The sequence below is a fragment of the Dothidotthia symphoricarpi genome (assembly GCF_010015815.1).
Source record: "Dothidotthia symphoricarpi CBS 119687 unplaced genomic scaffold P153scaffold_11, whole genome shotgun sequence".
NCBI classification, from domain to species: Eukaryota; Fungi; Ascomycota; class Dothideomycetes; order Pleosporales; family Dothidotthiaceae; genus Dothidotthia; species Dothidotthia symphoricarpi.
Genome location: NW_022985018.1, coordinates 924381 through 938384, shown reverse-complemented (window position 1 = coordinate 938384; position 14004 = coordinate 924381). Strand labels below are relative to the sequence as shown.

The window sequence follows — 14004 nt, the reverse complement described above, 5'->3', positions numbered from 1 at the left end:
CTTCCAACTTCCTTCCACTCTGCGGTACTACACACCCCATCATACCCACTCGTACAGATGGAGAGTCCCGAGAGCCTCTATCTATAAGCGTCCTCTATCGATGAGCTATAAGAGCAACGCAGGGCACACGCGCATATCTTGGCCAGTACGGTGTTTCTTGGAGGTGATAGGCAGTAGAGAAGGCCGAAATGAGCAGTGTATGATTGTTGTTGGTATCTTGATTGATTTGTATATGGATTTTATGTATGCTACAGCCGCGACCTGAAGGCAACATCTCGGGACATTAAGTTCTCACGCAAGTTAATGAATATCCCAATATAGACAATTCACATAGAGGCGTACACGTGCAGAATCCGCTACGGTGATCAGATTTCACGATAGAGAAGGGGCGAATATTTACAAGACAAAACGACTGCTCTAACTACCCGCCGCCCCAGCTTTCCTGTATTCTTCGAGCGTGGTGACGTGGTTAATCGACGCATCCTCTTTACTGCGTACCTCTTCATCCCACCGCTCTTCCTCCTGCGCGACCATGTCTTGGAACGCAATGGATTGCCCTCTGTAGAAGTACACAGGTGCACACTTCAGAAGAGCCACATGTTGTGTCACGAGGATGTGCTTGACGGTCGAACCTAGCATCAATCAGTCATCAGTTCAAACAAGCCAGGAGGGGGGGAAAGTCCTACCAGGCGTCTCATACTTGGCCTGCAGAAGCAACTGGTCGACAACGTGCCGCAAACCACGAGCACCCGTGCCCATCTTACTCGCCTTCCGAGCGATTTCCCGCAGTGCGCCACTGGTGAAGCGCAGCTCGATGTTCCGAAGGAAGAACTTGTGCTCTTCTTGTCGGAGGAGGCTGTCCTTTGGCTCTGTGAGAACGCGGACCAGCGCTTCCTCGTCCAGAGCCGATACGGCGCACATTGTGGGTATTCGACCGATTAGTTCGGGTATCATGCCGTACTTTTGCAGGTCGGAGGGTTGCACGTGGTCGAGGACGTTGACTTTGTCTTCTCGCTTGGTTGCAATGACGGGATTTTGGTCTTCTGCCTCGGGTGGGACGAAGAAGGGTGAGTCTTTCTTGAATATGAGGGCATCGGCGCCTTTCAGCATCACTCCGTCGGCAGCTGCGTGCGTGTTGGATGAGCGGATCGACGCGCCGAAACCCATGCCGCCCATGGATTTCCGGTCGAGTACAATTTTGTGTAAATTGGCAAATGCGCCGGTGCAGATGAACAGGATGTTGTCGGTTCTCACGTTGAATATCTCTTCCTTGCCACCTGGGCCTCCTGATAAACCACCGCTGCTACCCGACAGGCCACCAGGACTTCGTCCTGCGTTCTTCTCTGGCTTCGCTCGACATTGTACGGTGGTGCCTTCGATGATCTTGAGCAGGGCTTGCTGGACGCCTTCCCCTCCGACGTCCTTGCCGTGCGACACCTTTGCGTTGGCAATCTTGTCTATCTCGTCCAGCACGATGACGCCCTGCTCTGTAGCCTCAATATCGTGGTTCGCAGCTGTGAAGAGGCGGTGTACGCACTGCTCTACGTCATCGCCAATGTACCCAGCTGACGTGAAGGTCGTGCAGTCGGACATGGATATGGGGATGCCCAAAGACCTTGCCAGTGTCTTGCACATCAACGTCTTACCCACACCTGTAGGCCCCAGTATAAGCACATTGGCCTTGTCTAATCGGATTGGCGTGGCGACTGTATCCAACAAAGGCTCAGGTTCTACTCGATGGTTGTAGGGCGTGTGTGCATGAGAGTGAGACTCGTGGTACGGAGAGGGCTCGTGGTGGTTGTACATTTCTACAGTCGCCTGCTGGCCTGGGAACTCATCTGTCTTGTTCAGTCACGACCCAGCAGAGACAGACACGCTTATCACGGCACAGAGACAGACAAGGAGAGCTGGAGCTACCTTCTACGGGATGCCTATACACGGACGCCCTCCTCTGGGCCTGCGCCTCCAGCCTGGCCTGATCCTCCTTCTGCCGCCGCAGCTCCTGCACGCGCAGATGGTGCTCATGGATCGCCACACTCAGCACGATCTTTGCGCGCTCCTGGTCGACGACGAACTGGTCCAGGTGCTGCTTCAGCCCTTTGGGTGTGATGAGACTCGCCCCCACGCTGGACGTGCCGCCGAGCGGGCCCCGTGTCGGCTGATCAGTCTCATACAGGGACGTGAAGCCCTGACCGCTGAAGTCTGAGCGGTTGTACGAGGAGCGGAGGGCGCTGCGGGTGGAGAGGGCGCGAGCACCGCGTCCGATGCTGTAGAGGGCGAGGTAGGAGGCCCTGGCCTGCGGGGAGACGGCGGCGCGGAGGGTGCGTGCAACTGGTATCATGGCGAGCGGATGGCAGTCGCGTGCATGTCTGCATTGCGAGAGTGAGACAGGTGTCGCAGGCGCTAGGACGGCTCCCGTGGCTCGAGTGGCGCTGGGGAAGGGTGAGTCGCGAGCTCTCCGCATTGACCGACGTGACAGCTGCTGCCCCGCCCGCTTCCCCAGGCCTGCCCGCCTCTGATAAGAGCTCCCCACTCAGGCCGCGATGCGATGCCTCTGCTCCACCAGCCAGACAATTCACTCGCACTCGCACTCTGCAGTGACGCGCACACAAGCAGGGCGACGCTCCAGCAGATGGAGGCGCCAATTGCGCCAGATGTTGCGATACGCGTTGTTGGGCAGGTGGCGTGGGCGCGATGCTGTATAGCGATAGGCGCGCTATGACGTTGAGTCCAAACATGACATTTGGTTGAGCGGTGCAGCTCAGCAGTTGGGGCACGACCCCGCAAATCATGACTTTTCTGCTGCGCTGTCTATGTCTGAGCGCAAGCTTGCGGCCTTTTGACTAAAAGCCGTCCTGCATCCTGCCCTGCCGTTGCTGCAAACACCTCGCCTGATAGCAAACCTCAGGCTCCACCGCGCTCCCTCCCTTCGACATTCGCAACCATGGAGCTCAACGACGCTTCAGGAAACTCGGTGACCAGCAATGCGCCGGGACAGATTCCGAACGACGGGACTGGTGAGTCTTCTGGGGTGCTGGCGGGCGTCCGTGTACCAGCTGACTGACTGCTCCCAGGCATCATCCAGCTCGACGGCTACCTAGAGCCCTTCAAGGGCGCGCTGCAGAGCCGCTTTTCAAAGGCGCAGAACTGGATCAAGAGAATTGACGAGACGGAAGGTGGACTGGAGAAGTTCTCGAGAGCAAGCGACCCCAATTGACACTGAGCAGCTGCGCGACTAACACACCACAGGGCTATGAGAAGTTTGGCTTCCATGTCCAGGAGAACGGCGACGTCGTGTACCGCGAATGGGCTTCTAACGCCCTGCGAGCATACCTCATCGGCGACTTCAATGGCTGGAACCGCGACGCGACGCCAATGACCAAGAACGAGTTTGGCGTCTTCGAAGTGACAGTGCCTGGAAAGGACGGCAAGCCAACCATTCCCCACGACTCCAAGATCAAGGTGTGTTTACTGCATGGTACAAGAATGGAACAAAACTGATTAGACGGTGCAGATCTCCTTCGTTGTGCCCAACGACCATGCTCGCCAGGAGCGCCTACCAGCGTGGATCGGTCGAGTCACGCAAGACCTCAACGTCTCCCCCGTCTACGATGCGCGCTTCTGGAACCCCCCGCACAAGTACGTCTTCAAGAACAAGCGACCTCCCAAGCCGAAGAGCGCGCGAATCTACGAAGCGCATGTTGGCATTGCCTCTCCCGATCCCAAGGTTGCGACCTACAAGGAGTTCACGCAGAACATACTGCCGCGAATCAAGCATCTGGGATACAATGTCATCCAGCTGATGGCTATCATGGAGCATGCCTACTACGCAAGCTTCGGGTACCAGATCAACAGCTTCTTCGCGGCGAGCAGTCGGTATGGCTTCCCTGACGAGCTTAAGGAGCTCATCGACACTGCGCACGGCATGGGCATCACTGTTCTGCTGGACGTTGTACACAGCCATGCGTCGAAGAACGTCCTCGATGGCCTGAACCACTTCGATGGCAGCGACGGCCTCTACTTCCACGAAGGTACAAGGGGGCGACACGAACTGTGGGACAGCAGGCTCTTCAACTACGGCAGCCACGAGGTGATGCGTTTCCTCCTTAGCAATCTAAGGTTCTGGATGGAAGAGTACCAGTTTGACGGTTTCCGCTTCGACGGCGTCACCAGCATGCTCTACACCCATCACGGTATTGGAACGTAAGTAGCAGTCTTGTTTGGATCGAGAAAATTGCTAACCTGATTTAGGGGCTTCTCTGGCGGCTACCACGAGTACTTCGGCCCTGGTGTCGATGAGGAGGCTGTAGTGTATCTCATGCTCGCCAATGAGTTGCTACACCAACTCTACCCCGACGTCATTACCATCGCCGAAGACGTGTCTGGCATGCCTGGTCTCTGTGTGTCGTTGTCACTGGGCGGCGTTGGCTTCGACTACAGGCTGGCGATGGCGGTTCCCGACCTTTACATCAAATGGTTGAAGGAGAAGCAGGACATTGATTGGGATATGGGCAGCCTTGCCTTCACCCTGACCAACCGAAGATATGGCGAGAAGACGATCGCATATGCTGAGAGCCACGATCAAGCGTACGTGAGAACATTCGCATCTGCGTCCAAAGCTAACAGACGACAGGCTTGTCGGCGATAAAACGTTGCTATTCTGGCTGTGTGACGCTGAAATGTACACCAACATGTCGCGCGAATCAGAACTGACACCCGTCATCAACAGAGGCCTTTCTCTCCACAAGTTGATCCGACTGATCACCCACGGCTTGGGAGGCGAGGGCTACCTGAACTTCATTGGCAACGAGTTTGGCCATCCAGAATGGCTAGACTTTCCGCGAGAAGGCAACGGCAACAGCTTCCACTACGCACGGCGACAATTCAACCTTGTTGACAATGACCTACTTCGATACAAATTTCTCAACGAGTTTGACAGCAAGATGCAGTGGACGGAAGAGAAATACGGCTGGCTGCACGCACCGCAAGCCTACGTTAGTCTGAAGCATGAAGTCGACAAGGTTATCGTGTTTGAGCGCGCCGGGCTCCTCTGGATTTTCAACTTCCATCCTCAAAGCAGCTTCACCGACTACCGCGTCGGCGTGGAGCAGGAAGGCACGTACAAGATTGTGCTCAGCACTGATAGCAAGTCTTTCGGCGGGCATGGCAACGTGGATGAGAGCACGAGGTTCTTCACTACGCCATTTGCGTGGAACGAGAGGAGGAACTTTGTGCAGGTGTACATTCCGTCGAGGACTGCGATTGTAAGTCACTCCCCTTTGCAGTGAACCTTTTGACGTTTTGCTAATCTTGAGTTTCAGGTCTTGGCTTTGGAAAATACCTTGTAGATAAACATGAATAACGAGTTTGGACGAGGTGATGTGCAGGCAGGTGTCGCACGATTCTGGAAGAACTGCATGCTTCGCCGGGTAGACTGAGAATAATAGTGGCAATGTATGATGAAAAACGAATGAAAACATGATGTTGTGTAGATGTATATGTTACAACTGTTTTGGTAGAGTACTTGGGCTAAACTCGTGTCTAGTATCTTTCGGTCGTTTGCTATTCCGCTTTCGACATCATGGCTATTGTGACTTACTACCCGAACATTGTATACGGCACATTAGTTTGAACAAATATTTACATTAAGTCTAGTTCTACTTAGGATGAGTTATATAGTTTCACACCTTTTCAACCACTTTCTCGTAGTTGAGATTTCAGATTCATGTTGCAATTCATAATGTCCAAGCCAAAAATCTCTGCTTGGAAACTACCTTCGTCGCCGCCCACCCTCCTCCGATTGATCCCGTCATGATATCAAGGCCATTATCAGATACCAAACAGGTCAAAAGTCTGTTCAGAAAGTGTATGTCAGCCTCGATGCGTCGAAATGCGCTCATAGTACATGTAATGTTCAAGGAAGCCTTGAGTGAAATGTTGATTTGGAGATTTATATACTTCCGGAGATGTACCAAAAACAGGCGATACATCGTAAACCTTGAGTATGTTTGTGTGATTAGGATTGGTATTAACTTTGAGCGCAGCAAGAACCTTTCGAATGGGTCTTGCTTGACGCCTGATGGTTGTCGACTTGTCCCTGGATACTCGTAAGGATTCTCCCAGATACTAAACTAGACAAGACAAGACAAGACAAGACTATGGAGCTGCGGCCCAGTTCAATGTGTTTGTGCAAGAGATCGCATTCCCCGAGAGCCACAAGGCTGGTCATGTCGGTATGACTGAGTAGAGCAGTTGCGCTCCGCAGATTTGGAAGTTCGAGTGCCAGAGACTTGGTCTGAATAGGTATATAGAGTATTGAATCTTGAGGTATCATTGGTTAGAAATTGGAGATCCTCTGGAGGAGTGTTGGCCTTTTCTCTGTTTATAAGGATGTGCGTTTCTATCCTCAGAACGTTCCCCAAATGCCTTGATCCTGGTGGTGTGTTCTGCGGTGTGTCTCGCCCTTGATGGATGACGCCAAATCCAGTGCGACGATATGGACCAAGTTGGGCGTATACCTAGAGTAATCAAGGACCGCAATTCTTGACTAAATTCGTTTGTAGTTGTCAACATGGTGCAAACGATTTCTGCAGCTTACTTTCGGCTCTTGTGTTTGACTGGGAGTAGTGGATGCTCACCTACTCACTGATTAACAGAATCATGAGGAACCAAGTTGTCTCTAGAGAATCAACGAGCTGGACAACTACATCCATGAATTTGATGTAACAACCTTCTTTTGTAAACTTGCGGTATTTGTCAAGGTTTGGAATCTTGCGTTTTGCTAGTGAGTCTTATTCCTATCTATGAGGACTCTTCTGCTCTTTCTGTGTTCTTCAGCTGGCGCCGAATGATGCAAAGTGATATCTAAAGACAATCTTACAAGCAAATCGAATACCTCCTTTGACAATTTTTTTGATGATAGGTTGTTAGACGTCTTCGTAGCCATCGTGGCAGCTTTCTCCTAAGACCAAGCTGCAGTACAATCTTGCGACAGCTGGACAACTACATGCAAAATTCTCGTGGAACTTGTGCTGGCCAAAAGCCACCTGTATACGTCCGATACCTGTGTTCACTCATACTTTCCAGTCTTATAGTTTAGCTCTGTTGGTCTACTGGTTGGTCGATGTGATGAATGTCGGGGCGAATCGGAACATTGGAGGGGTATATTGGTTGACGTATGATGTAGCTACCAGACATCATGTTTGCGATACAGGTCAAGATGGGTTGTGTAATCGGTTCCAAGGGTAACCAAGGAGGATACACAGCAACTTTCCAATTGAACTAGAGCCAATGTAATAGTCTTGTCGTGCTCTTGTGTGTGGTCGGGAGTATATGCTAGCGTCTGTGGAGTGCGCTCGGGCCATCTTCCAGTTCTTCTACCAGTACGACAGCTTCGCACCTTCCACCTCGACAACCCTCTCTCCCACCAACCACAACTCTCTCAACACCTCACAAGATGCTGAAGGGGTGAGTTGGACGCCTGCTGGAACCAATTGATGATGACTGGAGTGCTAATCTGATGATCTGTTTTAGATTCCAGCGGTCCCTCCGTACGGCCGCCTTCAGGCCTACGCCCATCCAGCGCGCCTTCAACCCCATCAGGAGCGGCGTCGCGCCGGCACTGTCCCGCTATGCCAGCACTGGCACCGCCAACGAGGGCAAGATACACGCGGTCATTGGTGCCGTAGTGGATGGTGTGTTTATGTTTATTGTCCTCGTCTTCGTGGTCGCTGCGAAAAACTTTTCCGCTACCGGCTATTCGAGCGCTGTCCGAGCCAGCGCAGCTCACATGGGGAAAACGGCCGCTGACGATGGATTGCAGTCAAATTCGACGGCGAGCAGCTCCCTGCCATTCTCAACGCCTTGAACACAGACAATGGAGGCAACAAGCTCGTCCTCGAGGTTGCGGTAAGGACGCCAAGGATTTAGCCACGGGACCGCATGGCTGACAGACTGCAGCAACATTTGGGTGAGAACATTGTCAGGTGTATTGCCATGGACGGTAAGTCAGCTCGACTGGACATTGCTGCCATGCAAGAGGCTGATTGCGGGCTCTGCAGGTACCGAGGGTCTCGTCCGCGGTGGCAAGGCGACCGACACTGGCGCACCCATCAAGATCCCCGTTGGCCACGGCACTCTTGGTCGTATCATGAACGTCACTGGTGAGCCCATCGACGAGCGTGGTCCCATCAAGGCTACCAAGTACGCTCCCATCCACGCCGATCCTCCGGAGTTCACCGAGCAGTCGACCTCTGCTGAGGTGCTCGTTACCGGTATCAAGGTCGTCGACCTGTTGGCCCCCTACGCCCGTGGTGGAAAGATTGGTCTTTTCGGAGGTGCCGGTGTCGGCAAGACCGTCTTCATTCAGGAGCTGATTGTAAGCACCCCGCAAGACCGCCACCCACGCGCAAACTAACAGCGCCGCAGAACAACATCGCCAAGGCCCACGGTGGTTTCTCCGTCTTCACTGGTGTCGGTGAGCGTACCCGTGAGGGTAACGATCTGTACCACGAGATGCAGGAGACTTCCGTCATTCAGCTTGACGGTGACTCCAAGGTCGCCTTGGTCTTCGGTCAGATGAACGAGCCCCCGGGTGCCCGTGCCCGTGTCGCCCTTACTGGACGTATGTATATTTCCTAAATGCTTCGAAAAATGGGTCGCTGACAACTACAGTAACGGTTGCCGAGTATTTCCGCGATGAAGAGGGTCAGGATGTGTTGCTCTTCATTGACAACATTTTCCGCTTCACCCAGGCCGGTTCCGAGGTGTCTGCTCTGCTTGGTCGTATTCCCTCTGCCGTCGGTTACCAGCCCACCCTCGCCGTCGACATGGGTATCATGCAGGAACGTATCACGACTACCTCCAAGGGCTCCATTACCTCCGTCCAGGCCGTCTACGTGCCTGCTGACGATTTGACGGATCCCGCTCCTGCCACCACCTTCGCCCATTTGGACGCCACAACCGTCTTGTCCCGTGGTATCTCCGAGTTGGGTATCTACCCCGCCGTCGATCCCCTCGACTCCAAGTCCCGTATCCTTGATCCCCGTGTTATCGGTGACGACCACTACGACACCGCGTCCCGTGTCCAGCAGATTCTCCAGGAGTACAAGTCGCTCCAGGATATCATTGCCATTTTGGGTATGGACGAGTTGTCGGAAGCTGACAAGCTTACCGTCGAGCGTGCCCGTAAGATCCAGAGGTTCTTGAGCCAGCCTTTCGCTGTCGCCCAGGTCTTCACAGGTATCGAGGGCCAGCTTGTCGACATCAAGGAGACCATCCGATCGTTCAAGGCTATCCTGAACGGTGAGGGTGATGACCTTCCCGAGGGTACGTTTTGTCCATTCTCACACTACAAACACAGCAAAGCTGACATTGCACAGGTGCTTTCTACATGGTCGGTGACATCGCATCGGCGCGTGCCAAGGGTGAGAAGATTCTTGCGGAGCTTGAGAAGTCATAGACGCGAGTTGTGGTGGGCGAGAGATGAGAGTCGGCTATCACGTCGAGGGCAGTCGCTGGTAGTCTCACTTTGTACAAAAGATATACCTCAAAACGTGGGATTACGAGTGGATGCTTGGACGGACCCGTGTAATCTATCTTGCATGCAAAGACAACGTTTTTCCTGTTCATTATATGACTTATGTTCGTGACGGCGTTCATCCTTTGTGGCTCCTACAGGCCCTAAAACTACACATTTAAAATTTGTTGAAGTGCATACAAGGCGTATACAGCTTGAAATTCTAGCACAATATTCCTACACTAAAGTTAGTTGTAGTTGTCAGGCTATTGCAAGATTTTGCTGCGCCATGGTTCCTGGTATTTTGATTGGCCGCGAGTGCTCTACGTGAGAAGAGGAAGAAGCACTTCATTAGTCGAAATACCTGTAAAATCAAGGTATGTTCTTCTCACAGCTAATGCAAACTTAACAACGAGACTGGACAGATACTAACAGGTGAAAGTCAGCGAGGCGCATACAAGGAGACTTAAGGCACACAAGTTTTCACATAAACCTAGCATGTAGTTGTCCAGGTGCACTAAGATTTCGCTGCAGCTTACTTCCCCATTGAAAGAATACTTTTCCGAACCCCCCAAGGCCCTCAGACCTGAAACCCCCCAATTCATACTTGATACAATACGCCACACACATACACACCAAAAGAACAACCCCCGGTCGCAGAATCATACACACACAAGCCCGTCATCCACCCACCCACCTACCTAGAATCATGTCTCCACCCACCATGCAGCCCACTCAACCTACCCAGCGCACCATCCACCGCAAAACTACTCCCCCCCGCCCCCGCACCAGCCCCCGTCCCTCCCAATAACTTAGCAAACTGATCGATAGCCGTCTTGGCCCTCTCCCTAATATCCAGATCGACATCGCGGCCCAGCACGCGCGCGCCGTCTTCGAAGCCGAGGTGGCGCAGATTGAGGGCGCGCTCGCGGGCGGCGGGCTCGTCGGAGTGGTCCTCGACGTAGACCAGGTTGTTTAGCATCCAGGCGCAGGCGAGGCGGACCTGGCGGCGGGGGTGGGTGAGGAGGGGGAGGAGGTGGTGCATGAGCGGGGTTTGGGAGATGAGGAGGTGGCGGTGCGAGGGCCGGCCATTGGCGATGTGGACGAGGACGAAGGTGGCGGCTTCTATTAGTTCGGGGGCGGGGTAGGCAGACCAAGAGGGTGGAGAGGAGGGGGTTGATTGTGTGGGGGCTGGGGGGAAGGAGAGGCGGTGTGAGGGTGCTGTTGTAGTTGTTGTTGTTGATGAGGGAGTGTTTTTAGGGCGTAGTTTGGCGTCCATGAGTTCGAAGAAGCGCGTGTGGCCGAAGGTTTTGAGCAGGTGGTCTATCATGTCGCCTGAGGCTTTTTCCTCGGTGATGAAGTTGCGCAGGAAGTCGAGGGCGTGCTCTTGGATGCGGATGTCCTCGCGCTCGCTGTTGAGGCGCGAGTCCTGCTCGTCGTCTCGGATTTGCTGGAGACGGTCGCGGATGTTTGTCGCGCTTGTGTAGCGGGATCCTGGGCGTTGGTGTCGGCGCATAGATGGGATGCTGTCTGCCATTGTGTCTTCGTCTTCTTCGTCGGACGAGGGCTCCTCGTCGACGTCCATGTGTGGCTCATCGACGGCGTTGAGGATGTCGACTTGCTCACCGGCGGCATTTGGCGTAGCCATGGTAGGCTTGGTGGGTTCACCGTTCAGTACCTGCACAAGCCAGCCGACGCCGAGCTCATCCAGACACTTAATCTTCATGGCATACGGCAGACCCAGACACATGTGCTTCAGAGCCCACAGGCTGATCAATCGGAGGTCAAAGTTTGCGGACCGGCAATGCTCGCAAAGAGTCTTCAAAGCTCCAGCCTCGATGATCTCCTACCACACTGTATTAGAATCGATATATGAAAGAAGAGCTCGCAATCCACTCACCGTACGCATAGGCGACAACTCCAGCACCAAATTCGTAATAACCTCCGTAGCCGCAATCTGTACATTGACGCTATGATGCGTCAAAAGATCGAAAATCGGCTGAGCAATGCCATGGTCGATAAGGCTCGTTCTAAGCACACTGACCGACCTTGACAGCGAGCGCGTAGCCTTACAAGCCGCGATGAGCACCGTCTCGGGGTTCCCGCCCTTCTTTGTTGTCGAGGCCGCATTCTCAGTACCCTCAGAGTACGGGACCAAAGACTCAACAATATGAGCAACAGCGCCCATTTCAATGACAATCTTCCTCAGGCCATCTTGCTCTCCGACGATAGCAGCTAGAGCTAGCAGAGCATTCTCTCTGTACGTAAAAGCATGCAGTGTATCTGCGTTGAGCCCAGGTCTGCCCAACGTCGAGGACGCAGGATCAACACTCGAATCCCTAAACGCACTCGCCGACGACCTAGGCTGCCACAGCGGCTTCGACGACGTGGTAACGGCCTCGAAACTCTTCTTCAGAATCTGCACGAGCGTAGGGAGGATCTTAGCATCCACCGCCGCGGATTGAAGCGCCTTGTTGCCCGCCACCAGCTCCGCCAGAACAAGCGGTGACCGCTCCAGCACAATCCGCGTCTCTTCCCTCGCCAGCGGACTAAGAGCATACGCTTTCTTCGACTGCTCCGACGTCGGACTAGACTCCTCAATCATCTTGACCACGAGCGGAACAACCAGGTACGAAAAGTGCCGCTCGCGCGTCGTCTTGGAAGGGTCATTGAGCGGCCATCTCTCGCCGAATTTCTTCAGCAGCGCGAGGAGCCAGCAGGCGGACAGGCGCTCTCTTCCCTCGCCCCGACGCGCCACATACACGAGCCAGATGAACAACGAAGACTCTGACTCGTCTGTTATGACGCTGCGATTTGGGGTCTGTTGTAGTGAGCCTAGGCTTGGTAGGGGATCGTCCGAGGCGATTCTGTCTCCACTTGCGTTGGTGTAGGAACCCAGAGCGGGCCAGGATTTGGTATATGGATCTGATTTACTCGTCATGGTCTGCACGCGTGGTATTAGTCTGTCCCATGATGTGGACTGTGAAGCACTATTGTCGTATGCGGTTGTGGTGCGCTCCTTTGGCCACCCAAAGAGCTGCTGTATTGGCTGGGAGTAGAGGAACCGCGCTGTGTAAAAGTGCGAGTCCCTTATAATAGCCGATATGGCGTCCAGTACATCAGGCAGGAACCTAGTCGGTGTTCGATCGCGATATGATTGTTTCGTCTTGGCCTTTGGAACAGCATCGTCGAACGCAGCGATGCCCACCAGCTTGTCAGCCAGAAGTTCCAGTATCCCAGCATCGACCAGCATCTTCTTGTGATTGTTCTGTCGACATGTCTTGACTATGAGACCGACTACCTGGTAGATCTGCTGGTTGCTGTTCGACGTCCCTGCCAACTGCGCCAGTATCTCCGCCAGGCTCTCGATGACAGGCTTCGTGTAGATATGCTCGACAACCGCCGCCGACACGGACGACCGCGACGAAGCCCCCGTGGCATCCAGCCAAGTCTTCTCCTGCGCGCCCGCATCGACAATCTGACTCAGTGTTTTCAGCGCAGTCGTAACGAGCTTCTCATGCGTCTCAGCCGGATTCAGCGCGTCCAGCAACGGCGGCAGCACACCACCCTTGAGCAGCGGCGCAACAAACGCCGGTCCACCTAGACAATTCCAAAAGTCAGCCAACCCCAAGAACAGCATCCTCCCACCCACCCATTCACTCACCATTCGCAAGACTGCCCACGACGAGCGTAGCCTGAAACCTCAGCTCGTCCTCAGTCGACCACTCCGCACCGCGTCCAGCCCCATCCCCGCCTCTCCTCCTCTTCCCCCCTCGCCTTGCCTCAACCCTCAACAGCCTCGCAAGTGGCCTTACCACTCCATGTGTGACCGCCAACTCCTTCCTCTGCTCATGCCCAACAACCTCGTTCTTCAGGTTCCGCAGCGCGGTGACCTGTGCTTCCGGTGTGCTGGGGTGTGCGAGCTCCGCGAGCGCAGGCGGGATGATCGAGCGGCCCATGTTGTAATGTAGTAATGGTGGTGCGAGCGCGTGAGAGCGAGTATACGAGTGGTGCGAGCGAGTGCTGCAATCGAACGATTGACCGAACGATTAACCAGAACGCAGGGGCGTATTACGCGTAGACGAGAACCCGCATAGGAGGGATATGCGTCGCGTTGTGTGTAGCACGGAAGCGCTCGATGGTGGATAGACTTCGAGTCGCGCGGACGGTAAATGTTGTAACCAGACTTGACTTTGCGGGGAAATGTCCGCTTTCAGACGTCGATCGCAAGACTCAAGCTTGCCGCTGTACTTGGGAGTCGAGTGTTCAAGCTGGCGATTGAATGAATGGGGTTGAGAGACGTTATGAGTGCTTTTGCTCTTGCTTGTAAAGCTGCTTCTTTGGGAGAATGGCAGTGTGTTGGGTGTGAGGGAGCGGTGCTGGCGAATCAGCGCATGCTTCACTGCTGAGCGACTCAGACGTCACTTTCTTGCTATGGTTATCGCCACGTGACTTGCTATCTATCACCTGCGAGGGCTTTGCTCAAT

The 14004-nt window shown here is 54.1% G+C and overlaps 4 protein-coding genes across 4 annotated transcripts; 2 read left to right on the top strand and 2 right to left on the bottom strand.

The window, feature by feature from the left end:
- Positions 1 to 276: 276 nt before the first annotated feature.
- Positions 277 to 2581, bottom strand: P153DRAFT_367326 (P-loop containing nucleoside triphosphate hydrolase protein). The gene is made up of 3 exons (XM_033668244.1): positions 1918 to 2581; positions 687 to 1838; positions 277 to 632 (listed from the first exon to the last, which is right to left on the bottom strand). The coding sequence occupies exons 1-3, from the start codon at positions 2462 to 2464 to the stop codon at positions 418 to 420; spliced, it is 1914 nt and encodes a 637-aa protein (XP_033523431.1). The 5' UTR covers positions 2465 to 2581; the 3' UTR covers positions 277 to 417.
- A 179-nt stretch (positions 2582 to 2760) lies between these two features.
- P153DRAFT_423439 (glycoside hydrolase family 13 protein) lies at positions 2761 to 5529 on the top strand. The gene is made up of 7 exons (XM_033672427.1): positions 2761 to 3017; positions 3075 to 3199; positions 3250 to 3462; positions 3515 to 4203; positions 4252 to 4587; positions 4634 to 5264; positions 5322 to 5529. Exons 1-7 carry the CDS (start codon positions 2945 to 2947, stop codon positions 5346 to 5348), a joined length of 2094 nt encoding a protein of 697 aa, XP_033523430.1. The 5' UTR covers positions 2761 to 2944; the 3' UTR covers positions 5349 to 5529.
- A 1904-nt stretch (positions 5530 to 7433) lies between these two features.
- On the top strand, positions 7434 to 9627 carry P153DRAFT_367324 (ATP synthase F1, beta subunit). The gene is made up of 8 exons (XM_033668243.1): positions 7434 to 7467; positions 7534 to 7694; positions 7823 to 7908; positions 7960 to 8002; positions 8061 to 8377; positions 8428 to 8623; positions 8674 to 9327; positions 9381 to 9627. Exons 1-8 carry the CDS (start codon positions 7457 to 7459, stop codon positions 9458 to 9460), a joined length of 1548 nt encoding a protein of 515 aa, XP_033523429.1. The 5' UTR covers positions 7434 to 7456; the 3' UTR covers positions 9461 to 9627.
- Positions 9628 to 9990: 363 nt separating this feature from the next.
- P153DRAFT_397235 (armadillo repeat domain-containing protein) lies at positions 9991 to 13879 on the bottom strand. Its single transcript, XM_033671542.1, has 3 exons — positions 13182 to 13879; positions 11418 to 13117; positions 9991 to 11363 (listed from the first exon to the last, which is right to left on the bottom strand). The coding sequence occupies exons 1-3, from the start codon at positions 13474 to 13476 to the stop codon at positions 10215 to 10217; spliced, it is 3144 nt and encodes a 1047-aa protein (XP_033523428.1). The 5' UTR covers positions 13477 to 13879; the 3' UTR covers positions 9991 to 10214.
- Between the last annotated feature and the right edge of the window lie 125 nt (positions 13880 to 14004).